We start from the raw sequence: 23,086 nt of genomic DNA, 5'->3' as shown, positions 1-23,086 counted from the left end.
GGGCAGGGCAATCTCCTTTATCCCCAGCTTTCTTGCAAGTCCATCATGTTCCCCGCTGCTCCTGAGTGGACAAGTGCTGTGGCAGAAAGACAGCCCTTGTGCGATACCTTGACCAATAGTTTACACATCGAGAGTACCAGGAAGCAACTAACCAAATCACCGTGCTTCCTCTGCTCTTCTGGTTTGTGATGCACCCCGGCCACGCCCGGTTGCATAGATTCCTCAGGAGCCTCAGTCTTTCCCATCAATAGAGCTCCTTTCCGATGCAGTGACCCTTGATGGAGGTAGCAATTTCACTCCTGCAGGAGGCGGCAGGAAGACATCCACTAGAGCCGGTTTGTTCCAGTGTGATTCTGCTGCTCCATGGCGTATTCCGCAGCATACCTTGGTCCCTGCCTGAAGCGTAGTAAGGCTTGCCAACATAGTCTCCCCTAACGGGGATGATGGAATATGGCCTTCAGCTCATGGATGAAACAGGGGTAATTGTTCATCAATGGGGAGGAATTGGCGACTAGAGCGATTCCCCATGCACGAGCTTTCCCGGTGAGTCTGGAGATCACGAATGACACCTTGGTGTGATCCGGCAGAGGGGGTACACACTGCACCATGAACCCCTCGCAACTTTCCAGGTCTCCTCCATAAGCTTCTGGGGTAGCAATCAAACACCTTATCCCTTCAGGGACAGGTGGAGCAGCCGGAGAGGTCACTGGACTCTGAGGACTCATGGTAAGATGACTTACACATTGCCTGACTCTGCACTAAAGAGCAAATTTCTCCAATCTCCTGCTTCTGCTGTTCCAGTGCCGCCATCTGGACAGTAAGCAGGTTTGCCCAGTCAGGCAACGTGGCACAGACAAAGCAAGAGGCTAGGTTGTAGGTAAGTGCTCTTTATTGTCCATGTCTAGTGAGGAATGGAAAGAACTAACGAAAAAGAAGAAACAGTAATATCTCAACAGTAGTAGCACTGTGTCTTTTGTAGTAGAACGCAGTTCCGTGGTCAACTAATGTGCAGTGCCATCTTCCCGGGACCTGTGGGTTTAAATAGTGGGGAACAAAGAATAAGGAACAGGTGAACACAATTAATAGGTAGGTGATTGGGAGCGGGGCAAGTAGGTGCTGTGATTCTGAGCAGGAGTGGGCATGTCCTTCCTGCTGGATGACTAGCCAACCATGACACCAAGTTGCTTCTATGCTTGTAAACGTGGGATGACATCAGCAGACCTCAGCATGATGCTTACCCCCATCTCTTAACAACAAAACGTGAAAATACCTTTTAAAAATATTTAAAATCTTTGTTCTCCATCTTTGTAGCTGGTAGGTTTTCTTTCTAAATGCTTTGAAGGTTTATTGCTTTCATGATAAGTCAAAGTGTATCAAACAAATCTTACTGGACATGCCAGTGCATTTTAATTTAAACATGTGTAGTAGGCTTATTTGATTGGTTGAATGATCAGACATTCTGCATCTGCAGATCCAATATCTGTTCATGTAACGTAAAGGCTAAGGAGGATGTGGAGACGAGTCGCATTAAACAGAAACAAATACGTTTATTTATACATGTAACATTCAATGTAGCTCACAGGCTATCATATCCAAACACCGACAACACTAACACATAGACGCTAGACTTTTATACATGCAGACTAATGAAACAACGAGGAGCAGGTTTGGAACACAGGGGGAGTGGCCACACTGACGAACACTCATGCACACAAGATGTTCAGGAGGAGGGATGTTTGGGAGGCCCCGAAACCAACACCAAATGGCGAGGAAAGAGGACCGAGCGACCCGACACGGGCCAGCGCAAGCAAGACAGATGAGGGGAAGACAGGGACCAGGACAATGACAGACAAAGGGATGGACACACTGACAGGCACAGGCACAGACACCAAGGGGGACAAAGCAACTGGCACAGACAGCATGATGGGGACAGAAACGGTGACAGGGACAGGTACAAAATTACACAAGGGATTATTAAGGAGCCCAAGTAAGCCGGCAAGAGCCCCAGGCTGTCCCCCAGTCGTTGGCTGGGCTGAAGTCCTACCCGCATGTGGGGAATCGCCCCTCACCGATTTGGGGGGTGGTAACTTTCGCTTCCCTGTTTCAGCAGGTGCACCAGCTACTCTGCCCGTGTCTGGGGTGGGCACTGTTGTCGCCTCCTTCCTTCCTCTATGAGGCTTCGGTACAGGCACATGAATTCTGGGGCTGTGTGTCCTAGTGAAGGGAGTTTCCTCCTTGGACAAGGTCACCTCTAGATGTGCCACATGGAAAGGCTTGCTGGCACCCAAGCGATACCTCCTGGGCAGGGCCTTGGGCAGTATCTTAGGTAGCGGCGGCTCGTCCTTCTTGGAGATGGCAGACTGAACGTCACTGTCAGTGGGAGGGTCCTCATAGAGGACCTCCTCCACCTCCATTGGAGGATCCTCCACAGTCGGACTCCAAGTCCAACCACAGACTGGTGTCGCTGCACTCCCTTCTGTCTCCAAAGTCCATGTAACCCTCATGGTAGTCCATGTAGGGGTTGTAGCAGCCTGCGGAGTCCATCTCTGAGTGCCGATCCTCGTTGTCCAGCTGGGGTTTGTAGGACTCCGCAGAGTCCAACCCCGGACCATACCCAGGGCTCCCTCAAAATCATCCAGTGGCCTCCTCTCCTGTTGTGGAAGTCTGGAGTAAGGCCAGCACAACTGAAGGTCACTCTGCGGGGTAGTAGGACCCTACGGAGTCCAACTCCGAGTACTGGACATCAATGTACCAGTCCCAGTAGTCCAACATGGGTGCGTACGACTCTACCAAGTCTGCCCCTGGACCACACTCCCCAACTCCCCCAGTGGCACTCTCCCCTGTTGTGGGAGTCAGGAGTGTGCCCAGGAATATAGAGGGCTTCCCTGCGAAGGCTGTGGGAGGGCATTTACATCCCTTCTGCCCCGTCCATTTTTCCCTTTCGTTCCAGGCATCCTTCAGTGGTCAGTGTTTCTGTAATGTGGAGGCTAAATAGGATGCAGGGACAAGTCGCATTAAACAGAAACAAACATTTATTTATACACGTAACATTTAATGTAGCTCACAGGCTATCATATCCAAATACCGACAACACTAACACATAGACACTAGACTTTTATACATGCAGACTAATATAACAACAATGAGCAGGTGTGGAACATTGGGGGGGGGGGGCATACTGACGAACACACACACATGAGGACATGTTTGCTAGGAGTGGCCGTACCGTGACAGCTTAAATAGGATAATGTTACGATTGAGGTTGTGAAATCTCATCAAGGATCAGCACTCAGGAGCTGGCTAGTTTTAAAATGTTTACATTTTCAACTAGGGCTTGTGACCCTTTCAGAACTTACCACAACTCAAATTTGAGTTTTGCACTATCGGTTAAGATATGCTGACCTAGAAACAGCTCAGCAGAAGTTGAAGAGACGTCTTCATTCAACTCTGTTTCAGGAGAGGTCTGGATATACAAGTCTTGTCCAACATGACATCAGTCTCAAAGGGGATGCTCCTGCACATCAGAAGAGCTATCACATCCCTGAATGAATGCTGACTGCCTTGAAACAGGAATTGAACATTATGCTGTTGTCATAGTATGGCCCTGTCCTTCCCCTCTCTGTCCTGCTTGCGCTGGCCTGTGTCAGGTTGCTCGGTCCTCCGACGTCGTGATTTGGCATTGGATTTGGGGCTGTAGCCTGATAGGCTGGAGCGCCAAGAGTAGCACCATTGAGGAGGGGCTCTGTCACGGTATGGCCTCTCCTCCCAAGTGTCTCTCCATGTGTGTTTGTGTGGGTATGTTCGTCCGTGTGGCCACGCCCCCCATGTGTCACAGCTGTTTGTAATTGTTTTTCATTTACGTGTGTATATAAACCTTATGGTTCTGCTGTCTGTTGTCGGTGTTTGATGTTACGCTAGCTTAATTGCTATGTAGTCTCTGTTCTCTGTTTAAATAAGCGTATGTTTTTGTTCAACATAACTTGTCCCCGCATCCTGCTTAGCCTCCTAACGTTACAGCTGTCACTGGGTGTAACTGAGCCATCAACAAGTGAGTGGTGTAGCCCAGAGTGTTGGGACCATCAGATTACATTGATTTCAGACACATTAATGCTCTTACTAGGCTCGACCTCCACCCAACACACCATGAGCTGCTGGAGCGGCTGAGGAAGTCAAAGTGCATCTTGCTCCTGGATTGGTGTAAGGGATATTAGCAAGTGCTACTGAGCCAAAGAGCAAAGGAATTCACTGCATATAGGACCTACTATGGGCTGTATCTATTTGGGTTATGGCTTTTTGACCTGCAGGGGGGCCAGCGACTTTCCAAAGATTGATAGATAGGTTGTTCAGGGTCAATGGCATTTATGCAGCATTATGCAACATTGTCATCTTTAGTGAGACCTTGGAAGATCACCTGAGAGAGATCGTGGGGTGGATTAAGGATGGAGGATTGATTATAAATCCCAAGAAATGTGCGGTCACAAAGAGGTTAGTTACCTTGGATTTGTCATCGACAACAGGGTCATCCACGCGAAGCTAAAGGAGGTCAAGGCCATCTGCAGTTTCAGTCTGCCAACATCTAAGAGAAAGTTGAGATCTGGTGGTTTTCGAGGCTGGTGGAATAACTTTATATATACCTTTTCTGTTAGAGCCTCTGTCCATACAGAGTTCATCAAATCAACGGCACCAAATGAGGTGACTTAGACAGTGCAAGGCCTTCCAATATGTTAAGGGCGTACTCTGTGGAGACCCAGTGCTGTTAAGCCCAGACGTTAAGTGGCCAATTATCCTGCACACAGATGCTTCAGGTTTTGGCCTAGACGTGTTTTTGCTGCAGGAGGTTTAGGAGGAGCATAGGCCTGACGCTTTACTGAATCACAAAATGATTCCCAGGGAGACACATTATTTAACTGTGGAACAAGAGTGTCTAGCTATTAAATGGGCACTGAATTCCCTGAGATACTATCTCTTGGAAACGCTTCTTGTTGGAAACAGATCAATGGGCACTGCATTGGTTGGGAAAGATGAGACTCCAATACTCGGATTACATGGTGGTATCTTTCCATACAGTCTTTCAAGTTTACAGCTTGCTACCATCCTGGGTCCATGAACTAGGTGGTTGACTTTCTAGCTTGCATTCCATAGGAGGAAGAGTAGTCTCCACTTGGTAAGGAGGCTTCTAGAAAATGTTTAATGTTGTTAGACTGCATCTGCTGTCTCCAGAAGGGGGAGGATATGTAACAGAGCACATGTCTGTTCCATGTTCAAGGTCATCAAACCCATTAATTCACACACTCTCACACACACACAGACACACACACACACACACACACACACACACACACACACACACACACACACACACACACACACACACGATGGTTTTAAAGATTTTCTTTTGTACCACCACAGGCTCTTGATTGTCAAAGTTACAGGATAAACATATACCACAAAACTCTGCAAAACAAATACAACTTCCATTAATTCTCTTACATCGTGCAGGGGGCCAACTTGGTGTGTGGTGAGCACTATGTTAGGACATAAAATTGTGCTGATTTACTTACCTGTCTCGTCATGCACTCAAATCTATCCTTTTAAAGTTAAGTATAAAGTTTGAAATTTGCCCAAAGAAATGTGTTGATGGAATTTTCAGATTAATTTTAACGTCCGCTTGACGACATCACAATAGGCCACTCTCTCACAGCACACATGAAGGAACTACTCTGTCCCACTCTCTTCTTTCCATTCACTCCTTGCTCTTTAGTACTCACTATAAACATTATTAGCAACCACCTAGCAAGATTATAGCAACCATCTGAAACACTATAGCAACCACTTAGCACCAACCTAGTATCAAAATGGGATACCACAGCAACCAGTTAGCAAACAATTGGTAACATAGCAGCCACTTAACAACCACCTAGCAAAGAACATAGCAACCACCTGAGATACTATAGTAACCATGTAGCAAGACCATAGCAGCCACATAGAATGCCATAGCAACCATTTAGCAAGACCATAGCATCCACTTGACAACCACCCAGCAGCTACATAACAACCATCTTGGATGCTATAGCAACCACCTTGCAAGAGCATGGAAACCACTTAGCAACTGCTTAACAAAAGTACAGCAACCACCTAGAATGCCACAGCAACTACTAGTAGCAGTGTAGCAATCACCTACTTTGAGATCTTTGCAAGTACTGTATATTTCCTTCAGGAAATGCAAATCTAGTTAAAGAATGTAATTTGCAGAGTGTAAGCCATTTAAATGTGTAGTCTAAAGTACTTTTTACTGAGCCTTTACTGAGCCCCAGAGGTGACATGAAGGGAAAAATATGGATGGGTGGCGTCATGGACTGCTCCGCCCCCATAAGTCACGTGGTACGGCCCGCTGCGTGTAGGGGAGCCACATATGTACTGTGTTTATCTGTTTTGTAACCACAAAGGGTTTGGTGTTAAGTCTCAGTGTGTCTATTTAAACCCCTGTCCTTGTATGCTCCCTTTGTTGGTCATTGTCCCTACATAAGTCTTGCGAGTCGCTAGTGTAAAAAGCCTGTAGCCAGTAATGTCTCTGTGTGTGTGAGCACCATTAATGTTAATGCGTACTTCATTTAATGTTTAAATGTGTAAGGAAGTACACACTAACATTAGTCACTGTCGAGTGCCGTTTAAGTATTATGCATTTTATGTTAACAAATGTCTCACACTAACGAGGAAGTCTGTGCGTCCAGCCCCACGTCCTGCAGCACTCGGGCCAGCTGCATTACAGGGTGAAAAAAAGATACTAGTTGTCATTTACACCAAGGTGTTTGCCACAGCTGTGCTGTATAATGTGTATACCACAGCTGTGCTAATTAAGCAATAGAATTCGAGAGGGAATGTGCTATCACAAATAACATCACGACTGAAACAATATAAAGAAAAAAAAGCCAAAATCATAGTGTTAAATATGTTTTAATATTGGCAATTCCTTTTGCCAAATAATTTGTTCCTATGCAACAGTAACACAATACAAAATGCATATGGTTTATATAGCACTCCCAAGTAACATTAGTTTGTAACATGAGTAACATGAGTGAAAAACAATCAAAAATGAAAAAATAGGAAAAAGGAAAAAGACAAAAAATAAAAATAAAACATCAAGAATTACAAGAAAATTATTTATTGAGGTTATTGTGTTATTTGTACACAATATTTGTATATGTTAATCTGAACACTTCTGTTCTTTGTGCCATTTAAAAAAAAAAAAAAGGTCATTGAATAGTTTCCTAAAGAATAGCAATAGGATAAAATTATTTTGAGGTCAGAAATTTACATCCCTTCAAGTTTACTGCACCCATGCACCAAAGATGCACAGTAGTGGCAGTAATACCTGTACTGCATGTCTTTTAATATCTACAATGAATATAAATGAACTGTGTTAGGTACAGTAAGAAGAGAGAATTCATGTTTTCCATTTAAAATTATTATTTTTTAAACATTTTAATTATAGCTCTTGTTGCCCATTTTGCTGATCCCTGGAATGCTAGGGTACATTTTTAGTTGAATAAAAATATTATTTCTTGCTTTTATTGTAAACATTTTGCTTAAGCAGCCTACCTGAAATATATGGCATTGTATCTGCCACATCTCAGGAGGTTAAGGGATATTTTTCTGTTTTTTACTGGGCCAACCTAAAAGAGGCATGTAGTCTATTACTAGTTAGGTAAGTAGACACAAAGTAGTTAGCCGTGAAGCAATAATCTGCTTAGTGTGATACGGGTTTTTAGAGATAAACTAGAGTAACTGTCCACCTAGAAATTTTTATAACGCTCCAAACCAAACTCAATGCGCAGACCAGAAATGCAAGGGCAGTCTTCTTTGCTAGCCCAATTGACAGCCACCAAAATTATACTAAATTTCTGTTTACTACAATTGTCAAGCTGGTTACCCACTCTACCCACACTTCATTAGAACTTTCAAATGACAAATGTAATGAATTCGCTGAATTCTTTGATAGTAAAATCTCTTCTATTAGGAATAGCATTATACAAGGTCAAAAGCCCCCCATTAACTTTCTAGGTCATTGCACACCAGAATGCACCTTATGTGAATTTTTAGAGATCGACACCAAAACTCTTACAAAAGTGAACTCATTATTAAATACTACTAACTGTCCTTTAGACACCATATCCCCAAAATTCATTATACACACCTTCAGCACACTATAAATCTGTCACTTATACAAGGAATTTACCTGCAAAGTCTAAAAACAGCAGTTATCAGACCCCACTAACCTCAATAGACCAATACTCTTAACATCCCATTTCTATGAAAGATTATTGAGAAGGTTGTCTCTCTTCAAGAATATTTACATAGTAATGAATTAAATGTGACCTTTCAGTCTGGCTTTAAAATTTACCACAGCACAGAAAAGTTCTGAATGATCTTAGATTAAGTTGTGATGCTGGTAACTAGTCTATATTAGTTATTTTGATCTCATTGTTGTATTTGATAGAGTTAAACCACCTGAGAGATTCAGCTGGCCTAATTTGTATTGCATTGAACTGGTTTCAGTCATATCTAACCAACTATGAGTACTTTGTCACACTTGGTGAAAGTACTTCTAAATGCCATCCACTATCCTGTGGTGTCCCCTAGGGTTCAATTTTAGTGCCAGCATTCTTTAATCTCTATATGCTTCCATTTGCCATCAATACATATAATACTGGCCAGTATGCAGATGACACACAATTGTATATGTTACTAGACACTGACCCCCAGCTTTCCACTGACCTGATTTTCAGTTGTCCAAAAGATATCAAGTCTTGGGTGGATCATAATTTCCTGCAATGATGACAAAAATGAATGGTCATGATTGTACTGATGCAGTGAATTATATGGAGTCCCTATCAGTTAAGGCCTAAAACTATATAAAAAAAACATATGTATTACATTTGATTATGACCTGGACTTTAAACGGCATGTTAGTAATATCTCCAAGACAGCATTCTTTCATCTTCATAACACAACCAATGTCAGGAGTATACTCACAGCAACTGACAGTGAAAAACTATTTGATGTATTTGTATCTTCACATCTGGATAACTGTAATGCACTGCTCACAGGTCTCCTTAAGAATACCACCTCGAGCCTGCAGAGGGTCAAATTCAGCAGTGTAACAAAGACTGAAGGCAACAACCATACATAGGTCTCAATCCCAGATCCAACAGGTGGAAAACATGTGCCCTGACCACCACACCAAAGAGCCAGAGAATCCATTAACCTTCCTAAGTTACTGTCTCCATCATATCATCCACAGGGGTGGGTTCATCACCCTAGGGCATGCTCCTAATGTCCTTGCTACCATACCACTTCTGACATCATGTGTAATGAAGTCTGAAAGCACCAACTATACCTGAGTCTCAAACCCATGTCCAATAAGTGATAAAACATATGCCCACCACACCAAAGAGCCAGCTCACTGGCCAGTGCCCAGCCAGAGCACCCATTTAACCTTCAAAAGTGATTGTCTCTGTCACAAGCAGCCAGTGTACTAGCACACAAAAAGATGAGAGATCACCTTACACCCATCCTTAAACATGCAATCTGCATTTACAACATGATGGGTCTTCATGGCCTCCATAGGGGATATGTTAAAACCAGGTTAAAATAAATATAAACTAATAAGAATATCAACATTAAAACCAATGTGAAACTACAGATTTATTTACTGTAGGCTCAAGATGTTTTGGTCAAAAGGAAATAATGAACTAAATTAATTAACTCAATGCACTGAAGTGAAATGAGTAACTAAATAAAATCATGCAGTTTAACTTATAACAATTACAGATATATATGTAATACTGCCCGAGTGCCACAGGGCAAGGAGCAGGACACACAGACTCCCGTGGCATGAACATACATTTATTAACATAAAACGATAACAACAATGGCATGCACACAAACAGTGAACATGAATACGACTATGATTAACATGAACACCATAAACAATGTGAACTTAAACAATGACTGACAAACTGCAGACTTTGACATGGGTTTAAATACACAGACAAAACACTAACCCGGCGCAGGTGTGTGCAGGCGTGGTAACCAACAAACAAACAAACAAACAAGAGACTTCAGAAATTTCCAAACGTTTAAGATATCAGGATTGAAAAGTGCATTGCTGTCCATTAAACAAGGCTTGCCTGGAGCTGCCTTGGGTTTATTTGGTTAATTAATTACTTCCAGCATCTGAATATTATTGATGAAATTAACCTCGGCATGGTGGTAAATTCACAGGAGGAGAGTTGGATAGCCCTAATATAGATAAATGTTTTAATGAGTTCATTTGAATTTTTAATTCTGAAAGTACCAAAGTTTTACAGTTTTTCCAAATGGATTGGCTACTTGTAAAATATTGCAAAATCCTGCTAAATCAGTGCCTGGGCAGACCTTTGCAGCTCTTTCTAAAGGACGTCAACCACTTCAGCCATGCTCATTTTTCTCTTCCTCCAAAGATGATGTTAGCTGAAAATTCACTTGGGAACAATTATTCTGACTTATTGTATGCTCATTAGCTATGTATAAAATAATAATTTAAACCCCACTTTTTGTTCTACATGCTTATAATACTTCTGCATGATAACCAAATTCTTGGAGAGTGGAGAGTTCTCAAGGTATTTTTGGGAGAGTCCTTCATAACTCCATAAATTTGACAAATTAAAGCTTTTCATTATCATGTCATAATTAGAAGAATGTTTCATTATTTTGAGACTATATTGATAACTAAGAGGACTTTTCTGGTTATAATGAGACAATAATTTATGAAAATGTTTTGTCACTTATACATACTCGATAAGGACTCTAGGTAGCACTACTTTAAATATGCCGAAAGTTACACCATTAACTGTATTAATAAGACAAGCCTAAAAGTATTTGTTAATGTTAATGTAACCGTTAGGATGTTTTCATCCTAGTTGTGCCTCGTAACAGCTATTTAATATTGGTAAGCTAGTCTAGGAGTGAGGGAAAAGTCAGTGCTATCCATAATAAAAAAAAAAAAAAAAAGTGGGATATTACTGCGGTTACAAAACTAATTTACTGAAGTTTTAACATAATCTCTCTAAAATCTTTGAATATATGTATATCCAACTCCAGAAAACTGTCTCATTATTATTCATGTCTCCCCATTCGAATTGTGCTCCCTTCCTTCCACCCCATAAACTGGGATTTCTTGTTAGTAACGGAAGTAACATTTTTTAAGAACGTGAACGAATCAAACATTTCTCAAACTCCCTCTAACATGTAAATCAACCGTATCTCCCTAGTAAAATTTCTACACAACATTTTCCTGAAACTCCTCCCTAGAGAAACACTATACAGCAGACGTCATCAAAAAAGAAGGGCAAGATCGCGAATACTGACTTTTCATCCCTCGACTGTGGGCGTCATCGGAGCGCTTACATGAGAGTTGACATACCTCAGCCCGTTAAACTGCCGCTGGCAGGGTCACTGGTACGTTGCTGTGTGGTAGCCGAGTTCCACAGGCTGGCCAACTGGAAGAGGGGCTGTCTGAGTCCGCCGTGCGCACAGGAGCGCAGCGACACCAGTCCTTTCCGCAGTTTGTGCTGTTTTCCGGGACACTTTTCTAAGGCGCACGTGGGAAGTTTGTGACCAGAATTTGTCAGCAGAGGCGCTGGAAATCATACAAGTAGTAACCGAATGTTTGTGGCTTTGATGTAAACAATGAAGAAACCATTTGCGCTGAGATCATGCACAAACGCTTCGTCTACAGAGCAGGATTACTCTGGTGAATGTTATAACGAATTTTGACAACTACACAGGCATCTGGATAACTGAGTCCAATCGCCGCTTGCTGCATTGCTGCCGAATAACTGAGGGCTTTAATTACGCTTACTGAATTAATCTTTACGGTTTCAGTACCTGTTATTCTTACTACAACTATTATTGTCGCGATTGTTAGTATAACCGTAATTACTACTACTATTACTTGCGTGTGTTCTACCGCTGTTCTTCTGTATATTAAGTAATACCGGAAGTGGCATTATTTTGCGTGAATGTTTACGAGAGACTGCCTTTGCAGACATCGGACATTGCACTAAGCTGATGTAGCCCCAAAAAGCACACCCTGAGTGTGAACGACTGCTCATCTCTCTGCTGGGGCAAACCTGCTTACTTAGAGTAGGCAAAGGTGTCTTTGCACACTTACCCTAACCTAAATCACACATTCATACATACACATACCTGTGCTGTGATAGGTGAAAGTGGGCATGGCAAACAATAATCAGCAAGAGGGGACGGAGGCAGAAGGAGGGGAAAAGAAACCCACTATCACTGAAGTACGAAAACGAGAAGAGGAGCCTCGGAATGTGCCGCTGCCAATGGGGGTAGATGACCTTCTTGCAAGTGGAGAAACAGTGCTGTACCTGAGTAACTACAAAATGCGATATCTCCCCAGGCAAGTGCTGTCCCTGGTGCACCTGGAGAAACTCTATCTGTGTGACAATCGCTTCACGTGGCTGCCTGACGGCATCATGAAGCTGCAGGGCCTGAACACCCTCTCGCTCAGCATGAACAAAATGGATGACATCCCACCGGCCGTGTGCCAGCTGGTCAACCTACACCACCTGTACCTCAGCAACAACCGGTTGATGACCCTGCCAGAGGAAATCGGCAACCTGAAGAACCTTCGCAGCCTCTGGTTGGATGCCAACTACTTCCAGTTCTTTCCCAGAGAGCTCTTCCAGCTGCCCCTCCTGCGCTCACTGCAGATGGGGGAAAACCGCCTGCGCAGGTTGCCGGCCGACCTGAACCGCATGGCGTCACTGAGGAGGCTCTGGCTGTACGGCAACCGCTTAACTGAGTTCCCAAATGTTCTGATGAAGATGGAGTTGGAGGTCCTGGATTTAGACAGCAACAACATTAGCTACTTCCCCAGCTTGGTGCACATGTCCTCCCTGAATGTCCTTTCTTATGACCACAACCCGGTGAAGGCACCTCCACCAGTGGGAGAGGAAGTGATGGTGGTCGGCGAAGGTGCTGTGGAACTTCTGGAGGCCAGGTTAAAGAAGAAGGAGGCGTTAGAGGAAGAGCTAAAAGCAGCAGAGGAGACTGCCAGAAAGGAAGCTAAAGCAGCCAGGAAAGAAGTGTTTAGGGGACTTAAAATAGCTTATCAAAAAAGCCTGGAATGTGGTATGGTAGCAAATGCCACATCAATTAATAGGGGATTGCAGGGAAAAGAGGAGGAGCTGGGTTATGAAATGGATAATGAACAGACAAAGCTTATCTCATCTGTTAGAGTATGAGAGAACTGTTGAACTAGTAGTGTCTGGGGCGGAGCCTGAAAAAGGAGAAGGAAGATGATTGGGTCTGTTCCTTTATTCCCACTGAAGCTTAGGGTGCAGGTTAAGGTAAAACAAAGGGTAAGGTATAGTTAAAAAAAGATCCTTCTGAATTTATCAGAATGTGTTTGCTGTAACAGAGGTTGCTGTGAACTTGATTACATAATAATGTGATTGCATAATGAATGGGATGCAGGTCTCTCACCAATAGGTTTAGCACATAATTTATTTTTATTAGGAAATTTGTGAAGACTTAAATCTGCACAGCTTTAATGGGTGAAAACTGCAGCTTTTTTCATTACAGTTCACACCAAGACTCATTTACTTTTGAAGTTGTGTGTGTGTATTCACACGTGTGCATGTTGCAGGCAAATGTGTAGATCACAGAAGTGTAATTCTCTGTGCATGGTCTAGCTGGAATTGGATACTGTGATTGCAGTGATGTGTGCTGGTGAAACTAAATATTCTCTCATTAAATAATGAGTGAGTTTAAGTTTTTTTTAAGTCATTCATAAGATTTGCTCAGAGTTCTAAAATATCTACGTTGTACTCCAGCTGTGCCAGGCAGACACAAATGGTTGGTGACAGTCACTTCACTAACACTAACCAAGGTAAACGATCCTTCATCTATAAGCTACTTTAGGCACTGTGTGTAAAAACCAGAAAAGGCTATGAGCAACAAGAATAGAATGGGACTTTCCCTTAAAAGGCCAGAGCATTTAAAACAGCAGGGAGTGGGGTGGGGGTGGTTATTGACATTCATCGTTTCATTCCAGTGTTCACCATATTTCCCTCCTATTCCAATCACACTTATTCCTGCTCTGTTGTTTACTTTTTGTCCAGTTGTCTGGTTTTGTGGCCCACCCTTCTCATTCACATTGTCCCTTCTGTTTAAAACTTGGTGGAGGTGTGGTAGTGAAATGAGAAAGGTACTAAACAAATGCTGCCTCCCTCTCCCTCTCCCTCTCTCAGGCTAACAGTTACTTCTTATGGCACAATCTTTCAAATCTTTCTACAAAAATAATCGGTTTACTATTGTGATTCAGAAGGCAGGGCAGGTTTTCCTCATTTAGATTTTCTATGAACCAATAGGTCATTAGGGGTAAGGTTTTGTTACTTGACAACGCACTGCTAATTCAATTTAGGCACTGTCAGGCACTGTTTTTTGCTCTTCTGGGTTACAGGGAGTGCCTTCTCTTTCTCTCTGTCTATTTTGATCTCTCCAGAGAGTAACATGAAATACATCTATTAAAACATTTAGGTGGCTTTGTGCGTCACCTTTACTGTGTTGTGAGGTATCATGAACCAAAGATGTGGCATACTCCAGTAGGAAGGAGTAAAGTATCACTGTGCCCTTCGTCCTTTGTTGGCAGGCTTCAGACGGAATGGTGCAGTATTACCACAAAACCACAACTGAGCCAAGCAAACACATATGGAGATGTGTAAAGATCATTCAACTTTGTACTAAAAAACTTCCAATATCAACATATTCAAAATGGTGAGAAACTATGTGTGAACTTATACCATACACATCATAATTGTAGAGTTCAGTTTAACTTCTAAATTCCCAAGAGAATAACATGGCTTGTAAGGATTTAGGATTTTAAGTTTTAGTTAGAAGCTAGTAAGCCTAGAATGTTCTGGAAGCTCCTGTGGGGTGAAGGAGCAGGGGTGGAGGAGGTGCTAAGCATCTGGCTGGGCAACAGTGCTAAGAGGTTAACAGCACCACAAAGCCACTTCTACAAAAGTTCTGCAAATATATCAAATACCAACATGGGCCATGTGGATGATCATTAATGTTTGTTAATGTGTGCATGTTTTTCAGAGTGTGGTTCACCTAATTTAATTATAATTCAACTACTACTATAACTCAACTACCTTAAGCCTAACATTCAAAACAGTAATATACCACCAAATGAAAGATGCTAAATTTTCAGACTCTTTTATTCTTTTTTTTTAATTTATTTTTTTGCTAGAGATCAAACCTGGTAAAGCCCTTTGGCTGCTCAGGACTGTTTTGGCTTGAAGTGTTTGGAGTGGCTACAGGCTCTGAAATAATCCAGATATGTGCTGTTAAACTGCACCTCTGTGCTTAATCATTTAGAGCACTAGTTTATACTACTTTCATTCTTGTTGGGTCAGCCACATACCATTCCAGTACCAGGCAGTGAATGAGCAAAGCAGCTATTCTACACCTCTGAGGGTTTTACATTTTCATATTGGAGCCATTTAATATACAACTTTGACCACAAAGAAAGGAGGTTAGATTAACGAACATCAACAAGAACTGAAGTTTAAAACCTGGTTAGTGGAGAGTAGGTGGAAAAGTTCCCATCATGCTTTAATTTGTATTTGTATTGTATTTGTAATTAATCTGCATTTTTTTAACAATCACTGGATAGTCTGATATACAGAATATACTGAATATACAGAAGTGACACTGACATGGTAGTGATGTGGTACAGGTGTGTGTGTTGTGCTGGTATGAGTGTATCGGGTACGGCAATTGTACTGGAGGTTGTATACATGTCAGTGTCGCTGACAGATTTGGAGTGGTCTGCTACCCAAAAGTATCCAGTCAGCAGCAATGCTCTGGAGAGAACTGACCAGTAATGATGCATTATGCCTGCCAATGGCTACAGATGCTAACAAATAAATAAATGCTTAACGTGGAATGTGAGTATATGTAACTATATACTACTGCTTAGTGGTTGTGGAATGTATGAGTTTAGAATACACGTTTTAAGTCTTTTTGAGGATCTTTTTTCTGAAAAGAATATTTTGGCCATATTAAACAACTCTGTAGGCAACTCTGCAAGACTGCACACACATATGCACACCCCCACACACCTGAGCTGAGTGTAAACATGTGCCCAGTATGGTTGCCAGCTGGACTGAATGTGTGACTATACTCTCTGTGCCTGGCAAATAGTGTGTGTGTGTGTGTGTGTGTGTGTGTGTGTGTGTGTGTGTGTGTGTGTGTCTGAGGCCTCACTCCATGCATAGCTGATCAGGTCCATTTGCCAGCTTCACGGGTATGACATGTTTAACTAAGCGATGCTTCTCATCCCCCCAGTATTCAGCCGCATGTCTATCAGCACACACTTCCAAAATGCCCTGTGCTGTTTTAATGAGTTTTAGTAGAGCTTTTAGAGCCAGTGTGATTTGCTTTGCTAATGACTAGATTTGTAAAGATTAATCTTATTCAGTGTGACAATGTTCATCTTGACATGATTTAACCATGATGATCAGGAAAAATATGAACAAGTCATGCTTAAATTAGTAATTTAACATCTATTGAAAATATCTTGATTAATATCCACAGAGAATAAACCTGTCAGGTGAAGCCAGAAGAAAAAGAAAGAGGAAAGTATAAGAATGGCAGTTGTGCATGCGATTGCTAAACATACATGGGTGCACGTGCAGGTGTCTGTCTGTACCTATCTGTGTCTCGGCCACTGAATCCACTTTCTCTGTGTCTGTAAATCCCTCCCTTCTCCCAGCCTGGCTTAAGTCCTTCGAATGCTGATGTGTCACAGAACCTGCTGACACATCATCCAGCACATATTCTTTCTAAACTGTTTACTTATGTACAGTTACAGCTATTCCAGATTTTAAGGTATCACACCCATTGTCATACTGGTATCAACTGTGATGGACAGGCAGAGTAGTGTTTGAATGAGAGCACTATGACTGAATACCCATCCTTGGCTTCTGGTTGAAATTTATGATATGAACTAGAAGAAACTTTAAAACTATTGCATGAAATGCTTTTATATGTTTTTATATGTATGTGTAAAGATAACAGCAGTCTGAAATAATTATTCCTTAAAATATAATAAGGTAAATGTACTGCATATAAGATAACATATGTTATACAATCTGTGTTTCTATAGGGCACACATGCAGACTTGATACACATACATGCAGACTCACTTGCTCCGGTAGTGTGAGAGGAATTGGAGTGGATCAGAGGGTGTGTCTGACAGTGTCCTGAGTGTTGGGGCATTAAGGACGAACCCTGAGGCTTCCTGGAAGACAGCACAACTCACTCACCTACCCTATGCACTCTGGTGTGCATTTGTAAAGATGGGCTGGATGATCTTACTGGCTAAGGGCAGGTATGACTTGCAGGGTATCCTTCTACCCGGGCATTAGCACATCTCATACAATTGCTTATTTGAAGATTGAGACCGACTGATTAAACAAGGGGAATCAAGTGAGCACCAGCTAGGTTAGCGCGATAAACCTGAAGCCAAATCGGCCTTTTGCGGATAAGGCTACCAACTGCTGCATAAAGCTTTACAGAACCTTATCTCCGCATAGATTCCTTCACACTACTCTGCTGTGCAAACACACACATTCAGTGTTAGATGATAGAAGGATTCTATTTTGCATGTGTTTCTGAACAGCTGACAACTTGACTGGGGTGGACTGGATTCCCAGTAGGTGCTAAGTTTCTTAAAAGCATTGTTAGACAACCCTAAGATGGTGGTAAGAATTTCTGAAGACTTTCAGTTAAAATCACATTTAGCTCCTAGCCTAGCAATGAGATGACCAGACCAAACCTTACTACTGATGCCCAAGCACAGCACAAATGTGAGTGTGTAAAATAACTCAGGTAGGGAGAGGGAGTGGGCAGCAAGACAGACTGTTTCACCTTCAGCCCAACAGATATGCCAGCGGAGAAAAGGTCCTTCCGCCTGCAGCCAGAAGTTTGTTCCAGTTGGGAGGCCTGAGGAAAGAGAACACACTGCTAAACTGCACCTTAATCCACTTACTAGCCTTTTAACCTAGCGGTTGGGGGGGGGGGTGGAAGTGAGTGGGAGGGGACAATTAGCTACGTTTACATGTGGGCTGACAATCTACTAATAATCCAACTAATAGCTCAGTCAGAATAGAATATGTCCATGTATACTCCTCAGTTGGAATATACTACTCCGACTGAGGCCATTCAGAATATAATTTGTCAGATTTAGGCCATTCAGAATATAATTTCTGTCCGATTTAACGAAGAGGGTACACGTGCAATTGTGTTACAACAAAAGTTGACAAAGAGCATCATAGTGGGAGCCAGAAACTGGTCTACAGGAGAGTTTATGCTCCAAACCTGCTCCAAGAGTATAACAATAATTAGCAAGATGGATGGCTGTAAAGTTCACAATAGCAAACTGCTCAGACAAGTAAATGAGCAAATGAACAACTATTAAAGAAAATTCAAATATTTCACAGAATGCTGTAGCACATGTCAACCTCTTGCCCATTTTTTAAATAAGTAGACTGTGAAGTACATTTTCCTGAGTTTGCCAACTGTAGGCTTGTGTAACACACTGCTGCTCATCTCACTGACTGGTTTCACATGCTGCTTGTTGTCATGGTAATGTGTACACTAATTGGTGCTCGACCCATGCTGATAATTTTGGATCTGATTACGTGTAGTGTGCGTGTAAACTTAGATTTTCATCGGATTGTTGAATAGAGTGTGCTTAGAAACAGCTGAGTCTTATTCTATAATTATAATTAGTTCAATTGTATTGTCAAAAATCTTTGCATGTATAAATTGCATTTGCAAATAATCAGTGAGAGGAGGAGAATCAGTGATGAGAGAGAAAAGAAATGCAGGTAAGTGTTGATCTTACAGGGCAATCCAGGAACTGAAGCATATCTCTGTTGAAGGCAGTCTCTCATGCAGTCTGATTGACAAGTTTGGGTAACATCTCACTGCCCTGAAACACACAAAAAACAACAACATATATATACACACACAAACACAAATACACACAAATAAGGCATCTGTATCTTGTGAAATAACTGTATCTTGTGAAATAACTACAGTTGCATATTTTATGTGTAGTCATGCAGAATATGAGAGAAGCATAGCACAAAGAAAGAGAGCCACCTGAGGGAACACCGCAGGCAGGAAGTCCATCTGTGTCACACTTCTCTGTGTCTGGCCAGAGTAGAGAGAGGATATAACATGAGAAAGTACAAGAAAAATAAAACTACAAAGTTCACTGAAATCCATAAGTAACTTAACAGTGAGACATTTCTGTTGTTTTGACACAGACCATGGGGACATTGTGCAGTAGTAATGTGTTGTACTTCAGACTGCTTTCCTTAGTAAACCCACTCTCCTGTTTTGTGCCAATGATCTGATGTTTATGGCAAACTATGGCACAAGGAGAAAAACTTAATATACGATATGACAGCACTAAAGCAAACAATAGCAGCGTAGACTACTCCTCACTATTCAGTGTCTTTGTCTTTTTATTGTCATGTAAAGTAATAAAAAGTAAATGCTCAAGTAAATGTTACCTGAGTCTGTCTGCCAGTAAGGAACATAACTTCCTTTGTATTCTGTCTGGCGGAACTCTGCTCTCTGAATAAGGAAGAAAGAGGGTCAGGGAGAGAGGTGGGCATGGAGGAAAAGTGTGAAAGAAAGAAAGTGAAAAAACTAGAAAGCATGAGAGAATGGAGAAAGGAGAGAGAGCGAGAGAGAGAGAGAGAGAGAGAGCGAGAGAGAGAGAGAGAGAGAGAGAGAGAGAGAGAGAGAGAGAGAGAGAGAGAGAGAGTCACTGAGACAGAGAGAAAGATGACAATACGGTGCTCCAGTGGGAGATCAGAGAGAAATGGTTCTCACAGGTCTGGGCTGTGTGTGGAGCTGCAGGTAGCCACTCTCCCTGCTCTTCAATCTGCCACTGGGTAGAGGCTCAGTCCCACTGGGCACACCCAGCTGAGGGTAATGACGCTTAGTCTGGGACTGAAAACTATCTAACAGTGAGACACTACAGAGCGAGAGAGAGAGAGAGAGAAAATGAGAGATGAGATATGAATGACTGTGAAAACAGAGAGTCGGGGATCAAAGATATTGGACACATGTCAGTCCTCACTGACCCTAGTTTGGGATTGTCGTGCTGATCAAGGCTGGGTGTATAGTAGGCAGCAGGTCTCAGATTGGCAGAGAAGCCTGTTCCATAGTGATGACCTAAGCATGGTATGAAGCCATCCCTACCTTACAGAAAGAGAAAGGATAAATAAAATAAAAATAAAAATTCTTTAGCAGGTCATTTATATCATTTAATATAATTGCAGACATGTCTTATCCCAAAGAATATATATATTGGTTTTATATATATATATATATATATATATATATATATATATATATATATATATATATATATATATATATATATATATATACACACACACACACACACACACACACACACACACACACACACACACACACACACACACACACATGAATGTATGTCATCAGTTTATTCTCACAGATCTGTCCTGAATAATAAAACATAGTTAGAGAACTAAATCTTTCAAGTGTGTAGACCTCTCCTTACCATAGTCCTGTCTGTTTGAGGTGCAGTACAGACTGAGGGGTGTCTGTCGTCCGTCTGGTCTTCCCACGACACGCAACATCTTTCCTCGGCACACAGTGCAGTCGCTCAATAACTCACTGTAATATGGCATGTGTGCCCAGAGTAATTCTAAACACAGCTTTCGTAGCTGGTAAAACAAAATCTTAATGAGTCATTATAGCAAGTGCCGGACAAACTAAAATTCTTGAAACATGGTTTTAATTCTAATCGTAATGAATATCAAAATAATTAGATTTAAGTTATGATTGTGCTGTATTTCAATGTCTTACTGAATGTGTGAAGAAGTAAGGTCGTTACATGTATTCTGGCCAAACGACTTACCTGTACAACTTATTGGTTATTGTGAGGGCTGCCTTCGCGACGGTCACAAAACATTGTTACCAAGGTGATCATTGGGAGCGCTGTCACAAGGTCAAATGGGTTTATGTGACAGGCACACATGAATGTCGGATACCATAACGAGGAGAAGAAGACCCCACTTTTGACGCATTCGTCTTATTTGGGGGAGAGTGGGGTCTTTTATTCAGTTGTGGCCTAAGTGTCACTTTCTGTTTTTACGCTAAATATATATTTATTTGAACAAAAATGGGCTATAGCATTATTAATGCTCCGCTTTTTCTGATATTTTTCTGATATTTTAACGTGACGTCATATGTCTACTGTTAGTTTCTCACCAGTTTGTCAACTGGTTCGCCTTGCTAAAGTAAATTCGAAAGTATAGTTTATATCGGTTTTTACCACGAGATGGCGCTTTTATTCTATGCAGAAATAGGGTTCCTTCAGTATGTGACCAGTTTCTTCCTCTGCTTGCCCTTTGTTTGAATTTACTGTGATGTTAAATCGAAAACGCATAATATTATGAAACCATAAAGTGTATGTGAGTTTGTCTGTGTCTGCTTCAGCATGAGCCACTGCACAGTAACATTTCTGTCATTTTGGCTCTGCACTGGATTTGAACTGAAACAATGACACTAAGGTAAGTGTAGAATACCCCTTTTAATTGGAGTAAAGAAGGCAACCATAACACTCACATTCAGAGTAAATCGACCAGACACAGCCGAAACAACCATCAAAATCAACTAACTTGAACATTATTTAGGAATAGGAAACAACCTTGCAGACCACAGAAGTGTTATTGTTAATTTTAATAAGAATAGTAATTTAAAATTATGAACAGATAAAAAAGCTCTCTCCAGGATATATGCATATATGTGTCAGAGAATACCATAAAGCACAAGCTTTATCCCTGAGAATGTTCCAGCATGACCTCAGGGTGTTTACCACAAGGTGCTAGCCACTGGTAAGCCTTGGGAGCACAGAAGCCAGGTTACAGTTTGATTTTTTTTTTTTTTAAAGCACTGTAAATAAGGCTATAGATGTCTGGGACAAAGGCATATTGACACTTGAGACCGAGGTTAACCTGTAGTAGTTCAATGGAATGAAGTGCAGTGGAAAAAAGGAACTGCTCATGAGCCATAACATACCACATCAGCGTCATCCATGAAACAAAGATGGAATGTATGGCTGCCAGAGGATCTGTCCCTCTTGTATTTATGGCTAATGTGACTGGCAGTGTAAGCAGCAAAATTACTTATGGATGTGTACAGCAGCACCTCAACTACTCAGACCAAATGTGGATTACATTTCTCAAACCTCATTGAACAGTACTTTACCTTGTATACAATGATTGAAACATACTAAATAAAATATTTAGTATTTTAAAGTTTTTTACAGCCAAAAACTGCAATCATCTTGACTTGCCAAATCAGTTGAATACTAAAGACAAAACTGAAAGCAAAATGTCCCTGAAACAGGAAGTGTAAATGCATTTCAGGCCTGGCAGAGCATTACAGACAAAATGCCCACTGTCTGGAGATAGATGTTTGGCCAGATACTTCAGGCAGTGATAGACTGCAAATGCAAAAAAAATAAATTAAATAAAAAAAATTAAAAAAAAAAATACTAAATTGAAGATTATGATATCTTGTATAATTCCTTCTGGATTCCTTTGGGGAACTGTCCTGTAGAAAGGCATGTGATTCCTATGTAGTTCTAATTCTTTACTTGCAAATAACTTCAAATGAAAGCTAGCAATTTGCACTTTAAACTCAGTCATTATTTGTTATATTGAATAGCCGATACAGTTTAGCATGATTTCCCCCTATTGGGCAGGCTGTTTGCACACATGGATCTTATTGGTAAACCTTCTAGATTAAGCATATGCTAGCATGTCCTGTTAACACTAGGATTACTTACATTTTTCAGTCCGGAGGACATGACCCTTCCTTTTTGCCAACCATTAGTGGGCCATCAGCCAATTTTTGTTATGTAAATGCGAGA

General features: G+C 41.6%; 3 protein-coding genes across 6 annotated transcripts; 1 reads left to right on the top strand and 2 right to left on the bottom strand.

The window, feature by feature from the left end:
• Positions 1 to 720: 720 nt before the first annotated feature.
• Positions 721 to 11,552, bottom strand: LOC113588192. Of its 4 annotated transcripts, XM_035521780.1 has the most exons (5): positions 11,465 to 11,552; positions 9,034 to 9,133; positions 8,776 to 8,826; positions 4,495 to 4,576; positions 1,645 to 2,973 (listed from the first exon to the last, which is right to left on the bottom strand). In XM_035521780.1, exon 5 carries the CDS (start codon positions 2,610 to 2,612, stop codon positions 1,704 to 1,706), a length of 909 nt encoding a protein of 302 aa, XP_035377673.1. In that variant the 5' UTR covers positions 2,613 to 2,973; positions 4,495 to 4,576; positions 8,776 to 8,826; positions 9,034 to 9,133; positions 11,465 to 11,552; the 3' UTR covers positions 1,645 to 1,703. The 4 variants fall into 4 exon arrangements, 2 of the variants coding, with proteins under 2 accessions (XP_035377673.1, XP_035377675.1); XR_004775544.1 differs by lacking the exons at positions 1,645 to 2,973; positions 4,495 to 4,576 and adding an exon at positions 721 to 1,029; XM_035521782.1 differs by lacking the exon at positions 9,034 to 9,133 and having other exon boundaries at positions 11,465 to 11,532.
• LOC113588190 (leucine-rich repeat-containing protein 10B) lies at positions 11,436 to 17,558 on the top strand. The gene is made up of 2 exons (XM_027027272.2): positions 11,436 to 13,427; positions 17,243 to 17,558. The coding sequence occupies exon 1, from the start codon at positions 12,276 to 12,278 to the stop codon at positions 13,308 to 13,310; it is 1,035 nt and encodes a 344-aa protein (XP_026883073.2). The 5' UTR covers positions 11,436 to 12,275; the 3' UTR covers positions 13,311 to 13,427; positions 17,243 to 17,558.
• On the bottom strand, positions 16,646 to 21,098 carry ppp1r32 (protein phosphatase 1, regulatory subunit 32). The gene is made up of 12 exons (XM_027027260.2): positions 21,068 to 21,098; positions 20,708 to 20,823; positions 20,241 to 20,358; positions 19,987 to 20,131; positions 19,662 to 19,725; positions 19,415 to 19,515; positions 19,246 to 19,296; positions 19,049 to 19,072; positions 17,964 to 18,081; positions 17,283 to 17,397; positions 16,787 to 16,888; positions 16,646 to 16,680 (listed from the first exon to the last, which is right to left on the bottom strand). Exons 2-12 carry the CDS (start codon positions 20,784 to 20,786, stop codon positions 16,659 to 16,661), a joined length of 939 nt encoding a protein of 312 aa, XP_026883061.2. The 5' UTR covers positions 20,787 to 20,823; positions 21,068 to 21,098; the 3' UTR covers positions 16,646 to 16,658.
• Positions 21,099 to 23,086: the final 1,988 nt, after the last annotated feature.

The sequence above is a fragment of the Electrophorus electricus genome, chromosome 2 (genome assembly GCF_013358815.1).
Source record: "Electrophorus electricus isolate fEleEle1 chromosome 2, fEleEle1.pri, whole genome shotgun sequence".
Classification (NCBI taxonomy): domain Eukaryota; kingdom Metazoa; phylum Chordata; class Actinopteri; order Gymnotiformes; family Gymnotidae; genus Electrophorus; species Electrophorus electricus.
Note: the sequence above shows the minus strand (reverse complement) of the source record. Positions and strands in the feature narration are given on the sequence as shown.